This window comes from Dendrobium catenatum, unplaced genomic scaffold (genome assembly GCF_001605985.2).
Source record: "Dendrobium catenatum unplaced genomic scaffold, ASM160598v2 fragScaff_scaffold_1228, whole genome shotgun sequence".
Classification (NCBI taxonomy): Eukaryota; Viridiplantae; Streptophyta; class Magnoliopsida; order Asparagales; family Orchidaceae; genus Dendrobium; species Dendrobium catenatum.
The window spans coordinates 452,490-467,822 of record NW_021319690.1 but is presented as its reverse complement, the minus strand read 5'-3'; the positions used below and the strand labels follow the sequence as shown (position 1 = coordinate 467,822).

The window sequence follows — 15,333 nt, the reverse complement described above, 5'->3', positions numbered from 1 at the left end:
GTGGATGAAGGTGCTTTTTTTTTAAATGATGAGATTTTCTTGCTCAATATATTATATAAGAAAAAAAAAACATTTTGATTACAAAATTTTAAGGCAACAGAATCATCAGATTCAAAGAATTCACTAAACAATGGCGCCCCAAGAAGATATGAGAATATACAAAAATAATAGGAAAAGGCTTGGGCAAATGAAGAACACCACCTTCCAAATGAAACAGAAAATCAGTCAGAGATTAAGGGTTCGTTTGGGACGGTTTTTTCATTGCTTCTTAAAGCAGTTTTTTAATACAAATTTTTTAATTTTTGTATTAGAAAGCTGTTTTAAGCAGCAACAAAAAAGTTATCACAAATAAAGTCTAAGAAGTAGATCAAAACAGGAACTCTTCACAATATGTTTAGTCATAAGATAAACATGAAATATTTTCTCATGGCCTTGGATTTTCATGTACGATTAATAGTCTGCAACATAATTAGAGAATTGGATGTCACTTGTTTAAATACTGCCATTACTCCCTCTTTTTATAATGAATCTTTACTTGCCAGAGCAGCATGTGGCTTTTAAGACTTTACTACAAACAGTGGAGATCCGAGAGGGAAGCGCAGTTTATCACTGAGTATAGGTCATCCATGACTCAAACTATATTAAAAAAAACAATGTAAAAAAACAAAGAACATGATAATAATAATAAAAAAAGACACACTATACTCCTTTGAACGTAAAAGTAAGCAGATTGTAAATAAAGACAAGATAAGAAAGCTAAGACGATTCAGCATATGGGCCAAAGAAGATCAGCGAGTATCAAAACAAAACGCTCAAGCTACCGGTGTGAATCCGCATTGTTGTACAAAGGAATTATCAAGTATTACTTGGGCAAAAAAAAAACCCCATGGCATAGAGAAATTTATATGCGGAGACCGGACGGCAATAACCGTCCGGATTTGCTGCATTTTAACTGCACTTTTGCAAATGCTCAGCAAAAGAGCAGCAAATATGCATTTTTGCTGAGTATTTGAAAAAGTACAGCAAAAGAGCAGCTAAAGCGCAACAAATATTCTACTAATTGAATATTTGTTGTGTTTTAACTATCATTTTGTTATGTTTTTGCAAATACTCAGCAAAAGTGCATTTATATTGCACATTTCGTGCTCTTTTGTTGAATATTTGCAAAAGCGCAACAAAAGGACAGCAAATCCGAATGATTCTCGCCGTCCATTCTCCACCCAGAATAATTTTTCCATGACATAGGCCTCCAAAGTGTGACTTTCCATATGATAGAAACACATCACAGCATAATCATCATCTTCCATGATCATTTAGCAGCAGTGAGAAAATAATACCAGCACAACCAAAATCAAACAATAGCCTTGCAGCCTTGAAGTAAGATAATCCCAAGAAGAGGAGCTCATAGAAACAAAATTTAAGCCATGAAGTTAAGGAGATGCAAGAGACCCGAACGGGGCTTCTATATCTAAATTTCGGCTTTCAACAACGTAACTAGTCCTCAAGATGTTGGTGGAAAGGTTGGCGCACTTGCGACCATATCTTCTATCATTTTTTTCTCTACAAATAATATAGATTTGATGTATTATCCATGTACTGCAAATGTTCTAACTTTTGTAGGAGAGAGGGCTGAGCAAAAATATTGCAATCCAGGCATAACTTGAGCAAAGCATAGGAGCAAGAGCAGGAGAAATAGAGATGATTGATGGATTCAACATCATCATTCCAATGCCGACACAAGCAGTTTTCAAGCCCCTACAAATGGATAATTATTATGTGCAGGCGCCGAACGCCGTCCGGAGACCAGTCAAAGTGCGCCACGTCACCCATGTGCTCGGTACTGCGGCTCGGTACAGATTACATGGCGCATTTTGATTGGTTTCCGGGCAGCAATCTGCATCCGGTCTCCACACACAATAATTTGTCGGGCAAATGAGAAGCCAAACATACATAGAGAACTTGGGTATATAATTTAATTGTCAAATGAATTTATGCCAAGAGATATTTAATCAGTTTTGTAAGCTTGCTAGATCAAAATAGTTTCACAACTTAGGAAAGAGGTTATGTACATATTATATCCACAAATTGAAATCAATTGAAGGTCTCCAAAAGGATGGCTTAAACCCATGCTGGCGAAATTCCCAGAAGAGCACAGTATGTCTTAAAAAAAAATAAAGAGGTTGCTTCCTTTGGAGACGAGAACTCTCTCTCCAAACAGTAATAGATTCAAAACAATTCAAAATTAGAAAAAAAAGTATTCAATTTACAAAAAGTCAAGGAAATGTTACCAAGGCACCTCATGCTTGACCAGGTCAACACAGCATCATTATTTGTGGTCTCTGTCAGAGATAATTCTCTAGGGAAAGAAACAGGGACCTGCATCCGGCCTCTTTTTGCTTATTTGCCTTCTTTCAACGAGTCTGGTTTAGGCTTTTATATACTCTACCTTCTGATTTTTAATGTTCATTTATAAACAAATCATGTCATGATTTCCATCTGTAGAAATATTCTCCCGAACGAACTTTGTGTAATGGCAGCTACAGTGCTTGGTAGGGGAATTGATGATAGGTTAGGAATTAACTAATCCATCAGCGAATTTGCAGAGGTTGAAGGAGGCCTTCCTCTTCTTCTCTCACACTGGGAAGTGAGGGCTCAACTTATTTTGAACAATACTGTAAATAATCTAAAGCTGGAAAAAATCCATCATAAGAATGGTTGAACTCCAGATCCCGGTATTGGGTACCCATATCCACATCCACCCACATACCCATCTATACCCAATGGGTATGAGTATGCCCATAACCTCGTGGGTAGGTATATATGGTTGAGTACTCAACATCGGGAGATAAACCGATTAACATTACTAATCATTGTATACTGTATATTACCGCAATCCTTGTTATGCAGTGCGCATCACTGAACGTTGCTGTGACCACAATAAATTGTGATATGCAGCTTGAAAGTTTGTAGTCAAAGCAAAGGGCAACAAGCCTCAAGGCCATCAGTTCGTGGCGGTCTGCTTTCAAAAAACATAGAAAGTGGGTGGGTATGTGTGGGTAAACATCCCGAAAGTCACCATGGGTGAACGTGGGTACCCCACGATCTCCATCTTTCATATATATATTTCATCTTCCATGTGAGCAAAATGAGCCACTTGACCTTGTTGAAAATAATATAATCCTAAATCTTGAGGATTATAAAATTTTGATTACAATAAATTAATTTAATTAAAACTTAAAATATCATCACATCAACCAAATTAATGGACTATTCATTATCAACAAAAATAAACCTCTTTGAAAACCGAAAACCTAATAAGGGAGCATAGCGAAATTTCAACAAGACGATATAAACCAAAATACAGAGTTGATAAGCTGATGAACCTGTTTAAAAAAGTGGCAGAAATGCTAAGAACTTAAATAATATTTATCCAGATTTTTTCAGCAGTTTTGCCTCATTGTACACATATTTCAAATTTTCAATGATTATGTAATATTACACAACTTTATCTTCTTAACAGAAAAAAGATGATCCTATATGCCATGATGATTACAGAGACATTTAAGCACAATTTAAAATGTTAGGTGCTGGAAAGAGAGTTTAACAAATAAAAGACAACAACAGTTGCATCAATATAAATTATTCAGCATCAGTGGAAACAATAAATCATGGACAGAATCAGAAAATATTGTACATTAAAAGACTTTAAAGCAGCTGCACACAAGCCATAATACATTTACAGAATCCACTAAAAAAAAAAAAAACTAGATGGGCTTCAGAAAAATACTTTCCCACCTCCTCTGTCAAATCAATCTGTTTACATATAAAGATACTTTACCAAATCCTGCAGCTGGCCTCAGAGTCCTTCAGCTACAATAATTGGTACTCCTCTCTGCCTTTGGCTGCAAGTACAAACCAAGGTCAAGTGGCTAAACGACCATACCATTAAGATGACATGGGAAAGAACTTTTAAAAGGCCATGAAAGGAAAATAAAATCTTCTACTTTACCAGATTTGCCGTCAACACAACTTCACTGCGATCCCACATGAACTTTTTTTACAGCAGCAGCAAATGGCATTCCAAGGAACCCAATGAAAACAGTTATGAGCCATTGTGTGAATGTCAGTGGTGTGGTATTGGCAAAATCGCCAAGGAATTGAACAATAATGAACTGAAAAATGAAAGTAAAGGAGAGGACACCAACGAAGACATAGTTCTTCAGAATGCCTTCAAAAACATTTATCTTCTCCATCTCCCTTGAACTGATCTCATTAAACAGCTGCAAAATATCAGATAAAACTATGCCTTTAGCCAACGACAAAACAATATGCTTAAAAGCTCCATTCAAAGCATTAAATCGAGTCTCACAATTTTTTAAACAAACACTAAAACAACCCTTTCTCCGCAATTTTGAAGATGCTAAACCAAAAGATTATAAAAAGGATTAAGTAAAATTAAGGTTGAAGGTAATGCAATAAGTATGTAAGGATTCTATGGCAAATTGGATCCAAGATCCCTTTTGAAGTGGCCCACTAATCCAATTAAAATAATAAAAAACATAACCCCCGCACACACAAATGACATTAAGATCAAACGTTGTTGAAATCAAATCTATTTGGTGGAAATTAGCTTAATCCTACTCCAATCTACTTAAAGGTGCCAAGAAAGATTCTTCTTTGTGAACAACTCGTATTCGGCTCGCTAAAGAGCTTGTACTTGATTTGTTCGATAAGTAATCAAGACAAATATGAACATATAATTTGAGATCGCTCTGTGAATGAGTCGAATAAGGCATATCATTATTTGATTGTGTCGAATAATTTTAGTATCGAAATTAAAAAGCAAACAAAAAATAACATTCATAATATATATAATATATTGTTGATTTTACTTTTTTTTGCATTATTTGTATTTTTAATATATAGTGATATTGACTTTTGTGCAGGCTGGTGAACATGTTAAAAAATATAAGTTTAATTTATTTAATCCCACATCATTTGAAAGTTGAGTTATACTGTTTATAAATAATTAATGACAAAAATCTATTACCTAGCTCAGTCCCCTGAGAGGCCAAGCTTATAACGATGAGCCATGTGAGAGCATTTTAATCGCATAAAAAAGATTTAACAAGTTTTGAGAAAAAATAACAAGATTATTATCCCTAGTTGTGAATTATAAATGCTTCTTTTATAAAAAAAATTAATATTCAAAATTTTTTAATCAATTCGAGTAAATTTTGAGTTGAACAAGCTCGATTACATGAAAATAAATCGAACAAACAAAACATTCACGATCAATTTCAAATCAACATAAAATCAAATGAACCAAAAACAAACAAGCACCCACCTTGCTCAAACTTGGCTCATTTACACCCCTAAGTCTATTAGGATCTCACTCATCAAAGGGCTCAAAGGGCAAGACTAAGTTTCATAATTCAAGATCAAGGGAAGAGAATCAAGTTTCTAATAATATTTTAATGAATTAAGTAAAAATCTCAAACAACATCACATTCAGACAAGTAGCCTACCAGATTACAATGAAATAAGATGGAAAATGAGAGAAAAATATCCCAAAGAAGATCCAAAAAAGAAAAAGAAAAAAAATCCTTGTGGTTGGAGACTTGACCTTATTATTAATAAGGGGTTATTAAGATCAATAATATATAGGCTAGATCATAAAAGAGAGCATTGTATTGCAAATAGGGCAGTCAGACAATTGGTGTGGTCAGCTATGTAGCTTTATTTGGATTTGGCACCTACTAGCAAGCGGGTTCACCTAAATGGATATCATTGTTTGGAGCAAGAACTTGATCACATTAGATAAGAGTACTTTGATAGATATCATAGATCGAGTAGCAGCAGTCAAAAATTACAAATCGAACATCATTGCACCTGCATAGGTGGTTGACTTAGCTTTGTCGATTATTCACTTAGTTCTCAATCATTTCTTGAGCAATTTGTAGCTAACTCCCTACTCAATGACCCTTGATGGCTGAATTAAGCCAATGAACCAGTTGGGTTAGGCTAAGCAAATCTAGGATAATAGACCTAACTTTAATGGTGACTCAGCCCCTCTAAATGAATAAAATTTGATCAATTTGGCCCAACCGATATGTGCATACAAATATATATAATAGGCTTCAAAGAAGTTTCAACAGATTGGATGCTATATCACGTCTGATGCCCCACATTGATTTGATTATACCTGTAAAAACTATAATCCCCAGTTCCCCACAGACCCAAGTGAATGAATCTTAAGGCCAAAGGTATTTTAACAAACTTGAAAGGATTTTATTGTAAATTGGATCCAAGATCAAGTTTAATTCCGCACATATAGTCTAATCATACTAGTAAAATATATTACATCTAATGCCCAAGTTGCCATGAAGTAGCTATGCAATGCTTAATTGATGAAATTGTTCCCTTTTCACGCAGGAAACACCAACACTCCCCATGGCATTCATCATGGCCTTTCCTATAATAGATTCTACGCTCCTACTCTTCCTCTAGCAACTCCGCTGCTAATGTTATCATTACAGGACTTGGGCTTCTCCTCTCTCTCTCTCCTCCATCATAGTGGAGGCCCCACAATCACCCATAAGCTTCCACCTAGTTCTCCAAATTATTAATTAATTTATTTATTTTCAGAAATTGTTCCCTGATTCCTCCTTCAATGACTACACCGTAAAAGCCTGCATAGATGTAATCCGTTTTCAGGAGGACGCCCAATTAGACTTGTGCTCGTAAGGCTAGATTGTATGATAACAGATCAACTCCCAATCAACCCCTCAGTCCCTCACTTGAATCAAACCCCATCACAGCATAATTATTCACGCAGTAAATACAACAACATCAAGCCTTTGTCCCAGTGTCCAGTTAAAAGTCATATTCTCATTTAAATCTAATAAAGAAAGATCATTTCTAATATTTTATAACTAATTCTTTTTAGGTCTACCTTAACCTTTCTTAACATAAGTCAAATCTAATACCTCAACTTTCCTAACATGGTATTATTCACTCAGTGAATGAATGAAAAAAAAAAAAGATGATTCCATGACCCATTTTCTCCATTTGCAGAATTAAAATAAAGAAGAAAAAAAAAATCATAAGAACACCAAACGCAGGAAAATTACCTGGCAAAAGACAAAAGTATTAAAGATGAGGGTATTCAGACTGGCATCAGAACCAGGGCCTTCAAGCCCAAAGAACCTTTTCCCCTCTGTTTGGAGATACCAAATCACAACAAACTGGTATAAAGCCTGTCCTAAGATATTTCTCCACATTACATTGCTAATAAAATTCCCTTTCCTCCCAACAGGTGTTCTTTTCATCAACTCATCATTAGGAGGTTCAGTGGCAAGCGCAAGTGCTCCCAGTGTATCCATAATCATGTTGACCCATAGCAATTGAACAGCAGTGAGTGGAGCTTCTCCTGGAATAGTATTTAAGCATAACGATCATAAGAATGATCTTCTAGGTAAAGAAAAAATTTGATTACAGGATGGTAATTTTGGTTACCAGTAAAACAAGCTGATGAGAAGTTAACAATTAGAGCAACAACATTAACAGTCAGCTGAAATTGTACAAACTTTTGAATGTTTATGTAAACAGAACGCCCCCATTTGCCCACAGTCACAATTGTGGAGAAATTGTCATCAAGAATTATGACATCAGCACTTTCCTTTGCGACCTGCATAGAGCAATGAACGAAATTTACCACTTATTTTTTAGTTAAGTGATAGAATTGACCAAGCAATTCAGGCTTCATTTGGGAGGGCTTTTTTACTACTTCTTAAAGCAGCTTTTTAGTATAATTTTTTTAATTTTGTACTAAAAAGCTGCTTTAAGAAGCAGTAAGAAATCCGTCCCAAATAAAGTCTCAATATATTTCACATTAGAAAGCGTATAAGGCATGCATTTCTATAGTATATTATCGGTAAATAGAATAACCATCATCATATTTAACTAAAGGGTGTAACATCAAGATAGTGGCTGTTTAGTATGCATATTCATGTTCTATATTTTGAATAAGAGTGTTCATTCTGACCTTGTTGGATATACATATATATATATATATATATATATATATATATATAAAGTGTAGCAAGTGCATAAGGCTCATGCTAATATGAGGTTCTAGGAATGGTGATCATCATATCTTCTAGTTCAAAATAAGGCTCCAATAGCACATCAAACATGACTTTCTGGCAACATTTAGATCAAAATCCACCTAGTTTCTTGGTAAGATTGCACAAGTAATACATTCAAGCTGCCGAACATCAATTATGATAATCATCATTTGCTTTATAAAAAAAAAAATTTTGGGTGTCACCCTTGTGAAATTAAATATAATGGATGGCAATAGTTGATCTTCACAAACTAAAAGAACTAATAGAGTGCATGAATTTGAAAAGTCAAATAAAAAATTTTCAGAATCAATTTATTCACAATTTTTTCCCTAACAAAAATAGCATCCATGAAAAATTATAGGACTCTAATCACTTTACTCAACATCCATATCCCGCAATCATCCACTCTTAGTGATTTCAGGATAAGAAAGATTATATATTAGAGCTATATTTTTAGTTTTGTCGTTGATGTTGCTGCTGTCTTGCTCTTGTAGCTGGAGTGAAGAAAGAAGAAGAATATATAGCAATATTTAAAATCCTTCAATTAAGCAAGGATATAAGAAAATTTAAAAAGTATTTAACCATACAACAATAAACTTTTATCACACCACGTGGAGTTGGCTACATTTCTTTTTCCCCTTTGTGTCCTATTCTCATTTAAATCTAATAAACAGAGGTCATTCTTCATACTTTCTAACCAAATTTTTTTAGGACTATCTCTATCTTTCTTAAAAAAATAATTAATCATAGAAATAGAAAAATAAATAAATAAAGAAAAATAAGCACCTCAGTTCCTGCAATTCCCATAGCAAGCCCAATATCTGCCTCATGAAGCGCTGGAGCATCATTTGTACCATCACCGGTCACAGCAACTACCTCATTTAACATGGTACGGAGGTGCTTCACTAGTGTATGCTTATCTAACGGTGATGATCTAGCCATAACCTGTGAAATATACATATTCAGTCGGGACCATTGCAAATTAAAAGCAGGGCAAAAAGCTATGATGCATAGACACGGACACGGCAACACGAATACGACACGACACGGACATGGAACACGTCAATTATTGAAAATATAGAACACGGATACGGGTTGGATACGGTATTATAGTTTTATATTTTAAAAATAATGTATAAAAATTGAATAAGTATAATTTTAAAAAAAATTTAGAAATAATAAGTTATTTAACCAAAATTTGTGCTTAAAATAATTAATATTAGGATGCCAAGAGTCAAGCGTCGATGCTGTTTATCAATCACCGAGAGAGATGACAATGTTGTTGAGAGTCGAGCATCGATGTTATGCAGTAAATATTATGCGTCAATGTTAAGAGGACGTTTATCGTCGTGTCGGACTCGTGTCGGTCTCGTGTCATGTCGAATAAGTGTCGGACACTGCACGCTCCTTTGAGGAGAAGTGCCGGTGCATGATGGGCAGAAACTAGAAAGTAATTAACAAATAAAAGATGGACCTGTATCTTTGGAATCAATTCCATCATCTCTTCAAGACTCTTTTCCCTAAATTCTGAACCTTCAATAGCTATACCATCATCTGTAAGAATACCACATTCTCGAGCAATGGCCTTTGCCGTATTGATGTTATCTCCTGTAACCATTCTTACTGTAATGCCAGCAGACCTGCAAACTGAAACAGATTCCTTGACACCAGGTCGAACAGGATCCTTGATGCCTACAATACCTATACACGTGTAACCATCTACAGGAATTTCTTGCTTGGCTGAAAAATCACCTTCAATGTCCATATAACCCAGACAAAGCGTACGTAATGCTTCTTTAGCAAAACCTTCAATCGTATCCTTGAGGTGCTTGGCTACTGCATCATCAACTGGAACCGCTCTTCCAGTTGCATCTAAAACTTTTCTACAAGAAGCCAAAACTATTTCAGATGCTCCTTTACAGTGGGCCGGATAACCTCCCTCAGGAAGTTGTATTACCACTGCCATTATCTTCTTTGTAGAATTGAAGGGTTCAACTTTAACAAGCTCAACCGCCTGACGCTCTTCATGAAAATCACCACCTAGAGACAAGCCAAATTCCAATATTGCCGTTTCAGTTGGTGTTCCTAAAATTTCAGTTTTTCTTTCTTTGTTGATCACAACTTCTCCTCCAGTGTTGGTGAATATAGACTGTGAAAGAATTTTAATCACATCATTTGGAACTTGAGAGCAAATGCTAGATGCATCCACTGGATTGGATAGTACATTGATATTTCCACCGATGCAGGCTTTAACAACGGTCATGTGGTTGGTTGTCAAAGTTCCTGTCTTGTCACTGCAAATAGACGTAGCTGATCCCATTGTTTCACAGGCAGCAAGGTGACGGACCAAGGCTTTCTCGTTCATCATTTTCTTCATAGCAAAGGCAAGGCTCAAGGTCACAGCTAGAGGCAGACCTTCCGGAACTGCAACAACAACAATAGTAATTGCAATGGCAAAATACTCTAACAAATGCAGTGCATCATCTCCTGTCCAACTCAATAGTGTGCCAGCTTTAACCTTATCCCTCATGAGAGATTCTGCCAGCACTGCAAAAGTTACAACTGCAAAGAGTAAGCCAATTTTTCCAATAAGAGTGGCAACTCCATTCAGCTTAACTTGTAATGGGGTTTCATCATATCCTCCTTCACTAAGTGTGGCCATCAGCTTACCCCATTGAGTTCTCATGCCAACAGTTGTCACCATCATTTTACATGAGCCATCTTGAACTTTAGTTCCAGATAGAAGAAAAGGATTTTCAGCATCAATTGCGACGGGCTCGCTTTCCCCTGTCAAACTAGATTCATCAATCAACAAGGAAAATCCAGATAGGAACAATCCATCTGCAGGGACTTGATCTCCAATTGCTAAATGGACAATATCACCAGGAAGAAGATCATAGATTGACATTTTCTGTCTAAACCCATTTCGTGTTACTTGTATCAATATTTTCTTCTTCTCCTTATCCAAGTCTTTAAACTGCAAAGATTGACGGTAATCACTTGATGCAGTAACAAAAACAACTAACAATATGCTTGCAACAATTCCAAGGCCATCATGAGCACCTTTTGGCCATCCTTCTGTGAGCACACCAACAATCAGAGAAATAAAGGCACAAGCACCAAGGATTATAAGCGTCATGTCTTGAAATGCTTCCCATAAAAATACCCAGAAACTCCGGATTACGCTCTCAGTAAATTTATTTATTCCATAAATCTCTTGCCTGCCCATCAAGCTTTCTTCGGTAGTGCACAGGCCACTAGCTGTTGAAGTTGATAATTTGTTTGCTATACCATCCACTCCACCATGTATTTTCAGCTTCTTGATGTCACGTCCTTCGACTATGGATCCCAATTCGTCGGCACAAATCCCAAAGCCAGCTGCCTTGACTTCATCAGGTATGGTATATTCACTTGAACATGTAATAACTGGAGAATTTGAGAAGGTTATGCCACTGAATGATCCAACGAAAATATAAAGATGACAGAAGTAATCAGTCAAGAAAAAGGATGCTGGAAATATACCACTGATAAAACAGAGGGCAGCTTTTGAAACTAATACAGCAACCCGAATTTTCTCCTGCACAAGGTAATATAATATCAGTATAATTTTCATTAAGGAAACTGATTCCGGCATATTACAGGAAGCAGTGGAGGTTAAGGCTTCATTTGGGACGGCTTTTTTACTGCTTCTTAAAACAGTTTTCTAGTACAAAAGTTAAAATTTTAGCACTCAAAAGCTGCTTTAAAAAGCAGTAAAAAAACCGTCCCAAACGAAGCCTAATCAAGATATAAGTTTCCCCTGAAAACTGCAGGCAACCAAGAAGCAGAAATTGAAGTTTGAAATTTCTGTAACTAAGGTGCAAGATAGCTTCATACTATATAAAAAAAAAAGATTCTAAAGCTTTTCTATAGCAGAACTTTGATTTACTAAAGCCTTATTTTGTTTAAGAAATTACGAGAGATGAAATGAGAAGTACATGGAATTCAAATGCTAAAAAAAGAAATTTAACTAAAATTAGTTAATTAGATTTCACCACCTTGTTTAGCAGATGAGAAATTGAACAAGAGAATTTTTTCCACTTTATTGTTCAGTTAACAAGAATTTAACTATTATTTCTTATGAGGGAACAAATGAGCCACACTGATAATCAGATAAATTTTTCTTCTCGTTTTTACTAAGTTTGGGTAGTGTGAATGACAGAAACTCATTAATAGTTAAGGAGGCGCAACAGGTCCAACAACAACAAAAACAACAACATCAAGCCTTTATCCCACTACGTGGGGTTGACTACATGAATTCTTTTTATCTATTGTGTCGTATTAATTAACACAATTTCTTAAAGGATTCATGTTATTATTATTCGACAAGTTTTACACCGGCTGTCGACAACCTAATGCAACCCTCCATTTTTCTCATCCAGAACTTGGGACCTGGCAACGGCAGGAGGCGCCACAGGTCCGTGGGAGGGAAAAGATGGAGAGGGTCTAGCTTTCGACCCAAGGTGCTTCGTGGCTCAGGAAAGTGAGGAGAAGAAAGGAGGGCTAGTTGGCTCAACTTTGAAGGCCAACAAAGGAGGGCTATTTGGTTCAACTTTGTATGCCAAGAAAGGAGGCTGGCATCTTTAAGAAGTGAGGAGAGGAATAATAAAGCATTCACAACACAAATAGTTTATGAGATTCAATTCTGTACTCTATGTCCATGGTGCATGGAGTGGAGAAATCCACCATCAAATGGGGAATATAATATATAATGCAAGGGAAGTTCAAGATCCTACCTATACAAATTTGGGGGCAATGAGCTTTTATAAGGTGGGCTCTCATTAGCTACCAAAGGAGTCATTATAATCTCCTGAGAGCAACACACACACTTTCTTCTCTTAGCAACAAACAATTATATTTGTAGGATATGTGGCACTTCACAATTGAAGGTTAAATGAGATATGTTATGGCAAATCTGATAATGGGTGGAACGTGCTCTAAATAAACTACTAGTGAGTGGCATAGTGTCAAAGGCCTGATGTAAACATTTTATACCAGTTGACACAAGTTGATTGGTAGGGTACCTGGGGGAGCTATTGGATGTAGAGCGGACAGACATAGCTAGAGATGCTATTTGGGAGCTAAGAGATGGGCTATTGTGTTATCCACAATGAAGCCAGTTAGCACGGACATTGGAGAAGTCAATAAAGAAACCATGGAATGTTTTTTAGGAGAATGCATGTGATATGTTGTACTTTTATCTATGATCAATCAGTTAGAACCAACAAAAAGATATTCAAATTCCATTTCAAATGTGCAAACAAGGCAAGAACTTCACTATAAACTAAAGCGACGCTAGATATGAACCTCCAAGCTTGGAATTTCTCTTGCACGCCCAAGCACTCAAGCCTCGATCTCCCATAGGGGTGTAAGTGAGCCGAGCCGGCTCGAGCTAGACTTGTTTATGAGCTCGCAAGCCGAGTTTATCGAGCTCACGAGTCAAGCTCGAGCTCGATTTCAAGCTTGAGCCGGCTCAGCTCGTGAGCTTGCGAGCCGGCTCGATTAAATATTAATATTTTTTAAATATTTTTATTTTATTTATGAAATTTAAATATTAAAAAATTAATAAGAACCACCTAAATTTTATTTAAATGTTAAACATTTCATCTTTTTTTTTCTAAATTTTGCCTAAGTTTTAAAAATCTCGTTTAAGTTTTAAAAATACCGCCTAAGTTTTAAAAATGCAGCCTAAATTTTAAAAATCCAACCCATGGCTCGCGAGTCGGCTCGAGTTCGTTTACAGTGTGACGAGCTCGAGTTCAAGCTCGCCTGTCGATCTCAGCTCGAGCTCGAGGTCGAGCTCACTTTCTGACTGACGAACCTAGCTCGATAAGGCCTAAACTCGACTCGTTTACACCCCTGATCTCCCATAACAATCTCTTTTCAACATAAAGCCTTTCAAATAAATGAATCATATGCTCAACCAAGGAATTTGAGCTCACAACCTTATCAAAACCCAACCCTATCAAAACCCAACCCAAACTTAATAGGCTCAAACTGGGCTATCAAACGACTCGCTCAATCACTAAGCATACATATAAAATATATTTATATGTATATATAATAATTGTCCAAACTACATACATATAAAATAAATACATTTCAATCCATTTAATGATAATTTTTATTATTTTGCAAATAATAATAATAATAATAAATATTATTAAAAGAGAGAATCTAAATAAATTATTTTAAAAACTACTAATTAGTCTTTGGCTTTTTCACATTTTTGTAATTCCCATCATCATTATTTCTCTTAATCTATGGCATCTGTGTATGATAGGCACATATATTATTTATTTATCATTTTTTAAAAGAAAATGTTACGGCATGTCTGATATGTGCAAGACTTGTCATACTTTGCATAAGTCTGATATAAGACACTTTGACATTATAAAGAGTCAGTGCATCATAGTAAAAAAATGAAAGATGCGTACCATATAGCAACTTCATTTTCCCAAAACTTTAATGACTTTTTCCGAAACCTTAATAGATATTAAAGTCCAATTATGAGCATCACAATAAATACAAAACATTAATGCAAAAATTGGCAGAAGCTATGGGCAAAAAATATAGAGCCAAATAACAAAACAAAAATTATATTAGTAGGTCCAAACGAGAAAAAAATATCATGATCTGTTTAAATTTAAGTCACGTGCCTGAAAATAAAAAATTGAAAGACACTTTATTAGAGACTAGAAAATAGATTAAGATTTATGAAAGACATTTTTGAATTTAAGAAATTTGAGGGAGAATTATTTTTTAATTTGTGGAAACGTGAAGCTAGTATCAAATTTAAGAGAAATTATTTTGTACGGAGACCGGAAAGCAAGAACCATCCGGATTTGCTGCACTTTATCTGCTCTTTTGCTGTGCCTTTGCAAATACTCAGTATGCTTTTGCTACCCTTTTGTTGAATATTTGCAAAAGCGCAGCAAAAGGATAGCTAAAGCGCAACAAATCCAGACGATTCTCGTAGTCTGATCTCCGCACAAAATAATTTCTCCAAACTTAAAAAATTGTGATATGTTTCCAACCAAGACTACTCGATACATTTTTTTTTTTTCATCCAAAAGCCACTGAAAGGATGGCATAATAAACGCTTCACGATGAAACTTCACTTCTTCTCTATTCAAATTAGAACTTTTAGCCAATTTAAAATTTT

At 35.6% G+C, this 15,333-nt stretch overlaps 1 protein-coding gene across 1 annotated transcript in view; it reads right to left on the bottom strand.

Annotated features, from left to right (window-relative positions):
- Positions 1 to 3,607: 3,607 nt before the first annotated feature.
- Positions 3,608 to 15,333, bottom strand: part of LOC110096245 (calcium-transporting ATPase 10, plasma membrane-type-like) — a 22,531-nt gene continuing 10,805 nt past the window's right edge. Inside the window, exons 2-8 of the mRNA XM_020822101.2 lie at positions 11,652 to 11,706; positions 9,604 to 11,555; positions 8,916 to 9,074; positions 7,519 to 7,690; positions 7,134 to 7,432; positions 4,010 to 4,280; positions 3,608 to 3,902 (exon numbers count right to left, since the gene is read on the bottom strand). Of these exons, the coding sequence (XP_020677760.2) occupies positions 4,032 to 4,280; positions 7,134 to 7,432; positions 7,519 to 7,690; positions 8,916 to 9,074; positions 9,604 to 11,555; positions 11,652 to 11,706 (2,886 nt within the window). The 3' untranslated portion in view covers positions 3,608 to 3,902; positions 4,010 to 4,031. The remainder of the gene's footprint in view (positions 3,903 to 4,009; positions 4,281 to 7,133; positions 7,433 to 7,518; positions 7,691 to 8,915; positions 9,075 to 9,603; positions 11,556 to 11,651; positions 11,707 to 15,333) is intronic.